General features: G+C 46.1%; 1 protein-coding gene across 1 annotated transcript; it reads left to right on the top strand.

Annotated features, from left to right (window-relative positions):
* Positions 1-2,570: 2,570 nt before the first annotated feature.
* Positions 2,571-7,932, top strand: LOC145348684 (zinc-binding protein A33-like). Its single transcript, XM_080196842.1, has 6 exons — positions 2,571-2,969; positions 3,380-3,475; positions 4,224-4,457; positions 5,917-5,939; positions 6,024-6,142; positions 7,400-7,932. Exons 1-6 carry the CDS (start codon positions 2,571-2,573, stop codon positions 7,930-7,932), a joined length of 1,404 nt encoding a protein of 467 aa, XP_080052968.1.
* The last annotated feature ends 2,411 nt before the right edge of the window (positions 7,933-10,343 follow it).

Genomic DNA, 10,343 nt, shown 5'->3' with positions numbered 1-10,343 from the left:
GAGTTGGCATTTTCCTTGTCCACACTCAGGCTGGAAATGTGCCCTGATGCAGGATCACCTGCCTATCCAGTTTGGCAATGGTTGGGTGGGAACATTCACTTTTATCCCTCTAGTGAGCGTCTTGGTAACCTGGCAACAGGGAAGTGGCTTTAGCCAAGATTGGAGTTAGAGTCTGGATTTCATGGACAAATGAGACATCATTACACTGGGTGGTGAGATGCAATTGGCTGAGGAATATGAGAGTTATTATAGCGAGGGGGATTGAATATAAAAGTAGGGAGGTCTTGCTGCGGCTATATAGGGCATTGGTGAGGCCGCAGCTGGAGTACTGTGTGCAGTTTTGGGCGCCATACTTACGCAAGGATATTTTGGCCTTGGAGGGAGTGCAGAGGAGGTTTACTAGGCTGATGCCAGAGTTGAGGGGGTTGAGCTGTGAGGAGAGGCTGAATAAACTAGGCTTGTACTCGTTAGAGTTTAGAAGAATGAGGGGAGATCTCATTGAGACGTATAAGATGATGAATGGGATGGATAGGATAGAGGTGGAGAGACTCTTCCCGCTCAGAAAGGATAGTAGGACTAGGGGGCACAGCCTCAAGATAAAGGGGGGGGCAGTTTAGAATGGAGTTGAGGAGGAACTTCTTCACTCAAAGGGTGGTGAATCTCTGGAATTCTCTGCCCGTTGAAGTGATGGAGGCTGCCTCGCTAAATATTTTTAAGACGCGGGTTGATGGGTTTTTGATAAGAGAGGGGATTAAGGGTTATGGGGAGAGGGCGGGAATGTGGAACTGAGCCACGACAGATCAGCCATGATCTTATTGAATGGCGGGGCAGGCTCGAAGGGCTAGATGGCCTACTCCTGCTCCTATTTCTTATGTTCTTATTATTGATATATGTATCTTAAAGATGATTGATTGTAAGCTAAGATACGGCGGTAAAAAGATGAGAAGAACACCTATAATGGTTCTATTTAGAATTGTAAAGGTCAGATCTATTCGGAGAGTTCTGGCTGCTCATTCTGAGAGCTGACTCCACCCTCTGATGGTCTCCCAGCAGCCGCTAGTTAAATAAAATTAACTCTTTGATTCAGAATCTCTGGCTTCATGTGTCCTGTATTGTCTACGTTTTCCTGACAGTACTGGTCACCTCCGGTACCCCTCAATAGTCTGAAAATAGAGAGAGAGGCTCCGTGCCCAGCGCTGTACTCACTGTGACTGGGTTTGGTGAGGGGTTCCAGACCCTTGTTTCAGCTGAAGCAATATTTTAAAGTGGGGGCTGGATGGCAGTATCTGTACTCACAGTGACACCCCGTGGAAGGCAATGGAAAGGCACATTGCACAGAGTGTTCAACAAGAGGCTGATTCACTGCCTCCCATTGAGTGCTGCCACCCCAGTCGAATATCCTTCTCACCAGCATTACTGTCTCAGTAACATGTCTCACAAGATGATCGCAGACTGCGGGGGAGACAATAACAGATTCAGTATCACGATTTGTTTAAACGGAACACGAACACACTGATGGAGCAGGAGGTGAGCAGGAATTTAAAGATATTATTGTGCAGTCGATGTCCCAGTTCCTGGTGTGTTAATGTGATCCAGTGAGCTGACAGAGGCTGTCTATTCATCACTCTCCAGTAAATGGAGACTCAGCCCAGGTAGGACGTGTGTGTGTGTGAGAGAGAGAGCATGTGAGAGTGTGTGTCAGTGTGTGAATGTGTGAGAGAGACACTATCTGAGTGTGTGCGTACGTCAGCGACTATGTGTGTGTGTCTGTGAGAAGTTGTGTGTGAGAGAGAGTGTGTCTATGTGTGAGTGAGTGTGCGTGTGTGCAAGATCATGTGTGTGTGTGTGTCAGGGTCTCTGGGAATGAGGACTCCCCCTCAGAAGTGTTTCGACAGAAACACTTTGATTCAGTCTGAGCCAAGAAACAAATTACATTTATAGAGCGCCTTTAATGCAATGCAACATCCAGAGGGACTTGACAGGGATGTAAATCAGACAAAAGTGGGGTGGGGGGGGGATTGGGTCAGTGGGCCGGGGGAGGGGGGGATTGGGTCAGTGGGCTGGGGGGGTGGGGAGCGGGGTTGGGGGGATTGGGTCAGGGGGCTGGGGGAGGGGGGATTGGGTCAGTGGGCCGGGGGAGGGGGGGATTGGGTCAGTGGGCCGGGGGAGGGGGGGATTGGGTCAGTGGGCCGGGGGAGGGGGGGATTGGGTCAGTGGGCCGGGGGAGGGGGGGTTGGGTCAGGAGCAGAGACAGCTGAAAGAATGGTTTCAATCTTAACTGGGAATGAAATTGCTGAGTTCCTCAAAGTGTTGGGATTGAGAAGGGAGGGTGGGTGTTTTAAGGGGTGTGTTTGTAGACAGGAAAGAAAGAATGTTCTAAATCTGACTTTATAAAGTGAAAAAGGCTCCAGACACAATAAAGGGGCTCAGTTTGATGGGATTACAGAATTCCTGGCATTGAGAGTGTCTCTGATCACGTGAAGTCAAATCCAGGAAGTGCAGCTGGGAACAAGAATTGAAAGTGAAAGAGGTGGAAGAGAGAGACAGAGAGAGAGACACTGAGCACTGGGATGGCATCTCCGGATCTCAGCCAGGAACTAACCTGTCCCATCTGCCTGGAAATATTCACCGAGCCCGTGTCTCTGGAATGTGAACATCACTTCTGCAGGAGCTGCATCTCCCAGAGTTGGGAGAAGGTCCCGGGAGATGTTTCCTGCCCCCAGTGTCGACAGGTCTTCACCCAGAGGAACATCAGGCCCGCTCGCACCCTGGCTAACATCGTGGAGAAGCTCAGAGTGCTGAAGGTGAAGGTGACACAGCCAGAGGAGGAGTTTTACTGTCAGGAACACGGGGAGAAGCTGAAACTGTTCTGTGAAGTTGAACAGAGAGCCATCTGTGTGGATTGCTGGAGTTCAGAACATCAAACTCACAAAGATCTGCATATCAAAGAGGCTGTCCAGATATACAAGGTACTGACTCACTGCTATGGACACAGACCGACAGAGAACAGGGGGAGGCGGTGGGGTTAGCAGAGGGAGAGAGAGGGTTTGTAGAGTGAGAGAGGGAGAGGAGAGGGCAAGGGGAGACTGGGCTGGGGTTATGTGAGGAGGTGGAGAGTGTTGGGAAGGGGAGATCATTGGGAGAATGTTGATGAAGGAGGGGAATGGAGCTGGAGGAGGATAATTGCAATGGGCAGAATTAACACGAAGTTTCCCCTAAATTTCTTTATCCTTTCATCCCAAACATTGAGAGTGACCAATCCTGGGAATATCTCCTTCTCTCCTTCACCAGTAGATTTAGAAACAGCAAACTCCTCCAGGAGGCGCCCTTGGCGAGTGTTCACTTTCACAACCCCCTTTGTGTCCTTTCTGTCTGCCAGAACAAGTTAGAAACATCATTGGAGACTCTGCAGAAGCAAATGGACCTCAGTCTTCACAGTAAAAGAGAAGGAGAAGACGGCATTTCACAGATGAAGGTAGGAGAGTGTCCTTTAGGCTTTGTGTAATGTTCCCTGTGTTTGTCATTGAGAGTGAGTGAGCTTCTCACACAGTGAGAGAGAGAGAGAGTTTTACTGAATAAAATGCTGGAGTCCAATGTACATTAGAGGCTATGCCCTGAACTGGAATGGAAGGGAGCGTCTCTAAATTGCAAAATAGGGCAAAAATGTATAAAGCTCTAATCTTGCCGCTGTACCCAATCTCAATAATCAATAAAATAAATCTAGTTAGTAACTTATTTCCTGATATCCATTATTCTATACATAAACCATCTGAATCCCTCGATTAGATTCCACTCTGTAACTCAGTCCTAGGTATCCATTATTCTATATATAAACCATCTGAACCCCTCGATTAGATTCCAGTCTGTAACTTAGTCCCAGGTATCCATTATTCTATATATAAACCATCTGAACCCCTCGATTAGATTCCAGTCTGTAACTCACTCCCAGGTATCCATTATTCTATATATAAACCATCTGAACCCCTGGATTAGATTCCAGTCTGTACCTCACTCCCTGCTGTCTAATATTTAATAATGTTGTCGTGTTTGGTTGTAACTCACTCCCACACACCGAATATTCCATCATGTTGAACCTGCCGTGAGCTGTTATTATTTGTTATCGGAATTGGAGACATTTTTTATCCTGTAAACCATTGCGCAGGGACCAGGAACACTGGGATGAGAGACATTGTTTATACCACTCTGTATTTATTCTGTTCCAGACTGAAGTTGAGAGACTGAGAAATGAAATCCACAGTGAATTTGAAAAGATGCACAAGTTCCTGTTTGAGAAGGAAGAGTTGATGAAAACAGAGTTGGCGCAAAAAAGCAATAAAATATTTGAGGAAATGGAGAAGATTTTAAAGAAAACCTTGGATGAAATCTCTTCTGTTGAAGGAGTAATAAGAGATCTTCAATCCAGGCTGGAGATACAAAAGACTCCAGAGTTCCTCAAGGTACAAAACCTCTCTGTCTTGTCCAGGACAACATTGTGGGACTGAGGGCTGACACACTGACCTTTAACCTCTGGGCCTGGGTTTGACCTCAGTCTGATTGGTTGGATGATGATCTCTTGCTGCTGTCAGTGAGGGTGCAATGGGAGATGGGGTGAGGTATTCTCAATGTGATGAAATGAAAAATGGTGGGGCGTCAGTCGTGAGGAGGGAGAGATAAAATTATCAGGGGCAGAGATAGAGTAGACAGGAAAGAACCTTTCCACCAGGTGGATGGATCAATGACCAGGGGGCAGAGAGTTAAGATAAGGAGCAGGAGGATTAAGGTGAGAGGGGATGTGCAGGAAACCTTTTCACCCAGAGGGTGTTGGGAGTCTGGAACTCACTGCCTGAAAGGGTGATGGAGGAAGAGACCCTCATAATATCTAAAAAGTATTTAGATGTGCGTTAGCGATGCCAAAGGCAAACAAGGCTCGGGACCAAGTGCACGAAAATGGGATTTGAATACTTGGGTGGTGTATCACTAACCAATGTGGACTTGGGCTGAAGGGCCTTCTTCTGTGTAACAATGATTACTGACTCTGACTGTATGAAAATAAGGATGAGAATGTTTTTAGTGAATACATTGTTGAGCTGGGAGCCAGCGTAGGTCACCAAGCACAGGGGTGATGGGGGCTATGGTCAGATACAGAAGAATGTATGCTGCTGAGGACAGAACATCCAGCTGGACATGGGCACTGGGAGGGGTGGTTGGGTGATCAGGAATATTTGGGAACAGGATAGAGAGACACAAGAAATGGGTCACATGGAGATAATGAGCTCAGAGTGAGAATGAAAGGGAAAAGGAGATGTTATTTTCTAGATGTCTCCATTCTGTCCCTCCTCATAATTTCTCTGAGATTTACAGGAACTGATCTTTAATGTGAGAATAGGAACAGATGAATTAGGAGCAGAAGTTGGCAATTCACCCCTTCGAGCCTTCTCCGCTCTTCAATCAGATCGTGGCTGATCTCTCCCTGGTCCCAAATCCACCTCTCCACCTCTTCCCCATATCACATTAACCCTTTTTTATCAGAAATATATCCATCTCACACATTTACCACCCTCGGCCAGAGGTTCCACACATTTACCACCCTCGGCCAGAGGTTCCACACATTTACCACCCTCGGCCAGAGGTTCCACACATTTACCACCCTCGGCCAGAGGTTCCACACATTTACCACCCTCGGCCAGAGGTTCCACACATTTACCACCCTCGGCCAGAGGTTCCACACATTTACCACCCTCGGCCAGAGGTTCCACACATTTACCACCCTCGGCCAGAGGTTCCACACATTTACCACCCTCGGCGAGAAGTCGTTCCTCCTGATTTCAGTTTTAAATCTACTGCCTCTCAACCTGTACCTGTGACCTCTTGTTCTCATCTGACTCAATAATATCTGTTCTGTTTCTGTTCCCTCAGGATATACAGGACCTTGTGAAGAGGTAAGCAGATTTAAAGGAACAGTTTTGCGATGTGATCGCTGCTGTCTCTCTCACACAGACTGATTTGCGGACCTGTTTTTACAGGAGTCAGATGGAGTTTCACGAGGCTGGAACTGTCTCCACTCAGTTACCTGTGGATATAGATGGTGGACCAGTCAAATACATCAATGTGTGGAGGGAAATGAGAGCACTGATTTCACCAGGTATCATTCTCTGTATAATGCCATCTGCGTCCTGTTATCCACGTGACTAATTGGCTTTGACACACTGATGGAATGACCATAAGAAAGAAGAGCAGCAGTGATCCAGCCCAGTGAACCCGCTCTGTTTTTGGATAAGATTATGACTGATCTGTTTGTGGTCTTCACTCCACTTACCTCCCCACCCCACATAACCCTTAACCCCCTTGTTGATCAAAAATCTATCCAACTCAGCCTTGTAGACAATGAGGCAGCCTCCACTGCTCTCCCTGTCGAAGAGAATTCCAAAGACTAATGACCCTCTCAGAGGAGAAATTCCTCCTCATCAACACCTTATATCACCCTTTTATTGAAGCTTTGCTGCCTCGATCTCGATTTCCCCAGGAGATGAAAGACCCTCCCAGCATCTACCCTGTCAAAGGGACCCCCTCAGAACCTTTCATGTTTCAAGAAGATCACCTCTTATTCTTCTAGACTTCAGTGAGTTTTGACCCAACTTGCTCAGCCTTTCCTCAGAAGACAAGCCCTTCATCTTAGGAATCAAACTTGTGAACCTTCTCTGAACTGCGTCCATTAAAAATATTTCCCTCCTGATGTAAGGTGACCAAATCTAATCACAATACACAAGTTGCAGTTTCATCAACATACACAGAGACCATTCAGCCCATTGTGTCCTGCTAACTCACTCAAAAAGCAACGCACCTCATCCCACTCCTCCTCTCTGTTCCTCTGCAGATATTTCCTGTTCAGATAATGATCCCATTGGGTTTGAAAGCTGTCACTGAATCTGATTCCACCACAGTGCATTCCACATCCTAAACCCTGGCTGTGTGAGAAGGTTTTTCCTCACATTACTGTGGCTTCCTTTCTCAATCACTTCAAATTCTGTGTCTTCTGGTTCACCATCTCTCCATCAATGGGAACAGTTTCTCCCGATCTTCTCTGTCCAGCCCCCTCATGATGTTGAACATTTCTATCTAATCTCCGCTTCGCCGTCTCCTCTCTGAGTAGAACTACCCCAGTGTCTCCGATCTATCCACATACCTGAAGTTCCTATCCCAGGAACTGTTCTGGTGATTCTTTTCTGCATTCTCTCTAATACCTTCACATCCTCCCTAAAGTGTGGTACCCAGAACTGGTGCAGAATGATAAACAACAGCAAACAACCCTGGGTCAGAATCCAATGCTGTTTGTACACGTCTCGTGATTCACTCCTATTTTTCTTATTGTTTACAACTTCCCATTTGTGTTCTTTTCCAGTTCCAGCTTCTCTCACCCTGGATCCAGATACAGCACACAATGAACTCATCGTTTCCCAGGATCTGAGCAGTGTGAGGTTCGGAAAGAAGAATAAAGATCTTCCTGATAATCCAGAAAGATTTGGATTATATTATTTTATTTTGTGCAGCCAGAGTTTCACATCAGGGAGACATTACTGGGAGGTGGGTCTTGGAGACAAGATACTCTGGGTTGTGGGTGTCTGCAGAGAGTCTGTCAACAGGAAAGGAAACATCATTCTCTCACCTGGGAATGGATTCTGGGTCATCGGCCGGTTTCCTGACTGCGAATCATTGAAAATTCCGGATGTCATCTCCCACCTGAAAGTGAAACCCCGGAAGTTAGGAATTTACCTGGATTATGAGGGGGGACAGGTGTCATTTTACAATGCTGAGGACATGTCTCACCTGTACACATTCACTGACACATTCACCGAGAAACTCTACCCCATCTTTAACCCTTGTACAAATAACTCTGGTGATAACTCCGAGCCACTCACACTGCTCACTCACTAACACACTCAGACATGGTTTTTGATGTCAGGATGGTGCTGTGTGCTGCCTAACCCACTGCCCAAGCAACTCACATTCTCTGCCGTATGATATTGGGGGGGTGTGGCCGTGTCGTTGAGTGTGTTTGCAGTTTGGAGTTTACTGTAAAGTTAATTCAGCTTCTCAAACTGTCCCGATCTCAATATGTGGCAAAGCCAGACACACTGGGCTGCAATAAAATGAATTGTGGCAGCTGTTCCCCCCGTCGCTTCTTGGCCTTTTGGCTAAGATCAAGTGTCGTATTGACATGCTGCACTTGGTTGAAGTCATTAGGTTACATTTCAGCTTCATTTGAAGCAATTTTTAAAGCCGCATCTCGGCCGTTTGGCTAAGATGCAAATGAGATCAAGCCTTGGAGGAGGAGCTTAATCTATTCCAATCAGCTTGGAACGTATACATCAAACCCAAGACGGGAGGTGAGAGCCCTGTCTTATCAGCTTGGGTCGGGAATGTCCCAACTTGTTGGGACTCAGAATTGGCTTCAATTTGACTTGATTGGATTGGAATAAAGTTAAAAAAGAACTGTGCCCCCAGTCTCGAACAGTTCATTGTGAAGCCAATGCCATTTGCTCCATTTAATAAAGGTTTTATTTGCAGACTGGACTCTGCAGATTGTTGATTCAGAGAAAGTACAGAACGAATTAGGAGTAAGAATATCAGAATCGGTTCTGGAGGAGGACATATCAACATCTCCACTTTCCCAGCCTATCCCTTCACTCCCTTTGTAGACAAGAATATATCGATCTCTGGGTTGAATATTCTTGCTGACAGCTCACCGAGGTAGAGCATCCTGAAGATTCACAACTCTCTCTGAGTGAAGACATTTCTCCTTGTCTCAGTCTTAAATGTCCGACCCCTTATCCTGATTCTGTGACTCCGAGTTCTAGAGCAGTCTCAGCATTGGCCCTGTCAGGATCCTGAACAATTGTGTCTGTCTCAATAAGATCACCCCTTATTCTTCTAAACTTTAAAGAATACAGATCCATTCTACTCACTCTGTCTCCTCACAGAGAACAACCCTTTCACCCCAAGAATCTATTCAGTGAACCTTCATTGCAACCTCTAACGTAAGTCTAGGTTTCCTCAGGTAAGGAGACTAAAACTGTGTACAGTCTCCCAACTGTGACCACACCCAGTCGCTGTTTCATTGCAGCAAGGCTTAAACTCTTATACATCAGCCCCATTGTAATAAATGCTAACATACCATTTACCGTCCTAATTGTTCACTGTATCTGTTTGTTAACTTTCTCTGCTTCACCCCAAATCTCTCTGACTCCCAACATTTACAATTCTCCCATCTTTCAAATAAATTATCCTGATATCCTCATTGAGTCATAGAGGTTTCCAGCATGGAAACAGGCCCTTCGACCCAACTTGTCCATGCCACCCAGTTTTTACCACTGAGCGAGTCCCAATTGCCCACGTTTGGCCCACATCCCTCGATAACCATCTTACCCATGTAACTTTCTTAAAGCTTTAAGACAAATTGTTCCTGCTTCTAGTTCTACCTCTGGCAGCTCATTGCAGACACTCACCACCCTCTGAGTGAGATCAATTGCCCTTCTGGGCACTATTGTACCTCTCCCCTCTCACTGTAAACCTCTGTTCTCCAGTTTTAGACTCCCCTAAAATTGGGAAAAGATGTTGACTATCGACCTAATCTCTGCCCTCATTATTTTATAGACCCCGATAAGGTCACCCCACAGCCTCCAGGGAAAAAAGTCCAGCCTCTCCTGATGACTCAAGCCATCAAGTCATTGCAAAGAGGATAATTGTATAAAAGGGGTTGGGACAGTGAGATGCTCCGGTCTGTCCCAAAGTTCAGTTGGATCACAGCTGATCTGTTTTGTAACCACGTTTATTGACTTTGGTTTTATAGTGTTGGAGCCTTCATGACAGAAGGTTTTCGTGAAATCCACCACACACCCCGCCCCAACTCCCTCATCCTGATGGGTCCTTTTGCCATGTTGGCAGGAAGGGCTTTACCTGGAGCAGCCCTGCCATCTGCTGGCAGTCCTGTGAATGGCCACTTGCTCTGTCAGCTGCCTTTAAACTGGAGGTTGGATCGAGTGAAGGCATCAATATCAGATAGTCATTAACAAATCCAATCGGGAATTCGAGATCAACATCTTTACCCAGAGAGTGGTTAGAATGAGGAACTCCCTCCCATTCAAGGAGAACAGGAATGGAGAAGGGTTTGATGTGGGAAATTTCTTATAAATCAATGAGGTTTTACGATAGTAAACACTTAGACCCTGCAGGGTTAATAGTAAAGGGTTAAATAATTCTGAAAACAAGATTGTAGACTAATGAGATAAGAGATAACACACATGTGAATGTAGGGAAATAATTAAACAAGTAATTATGATTTAAAC

Source organism: Carcharhinus amblyrhynchos, chromosome 9 (assembly GCF_965287045.1).
Source record: "Carcharhinus amblyrhynchos chromosome 9, sCarAmb.v2.hapA, whole genome shotgun sequence".
Lineage (NCBI taxonomy): Eukaryota > Metazoa > Chordata > Chondrichthyes > Carcharhiniformes > Carcharhinidae > Carcharhinus > Carcharhinus amblyrhynchos.
Note: the sequence above shows the minus strand (reverse complement) of the source record. Positions and strands in the feature narration are given on the sequence as shown.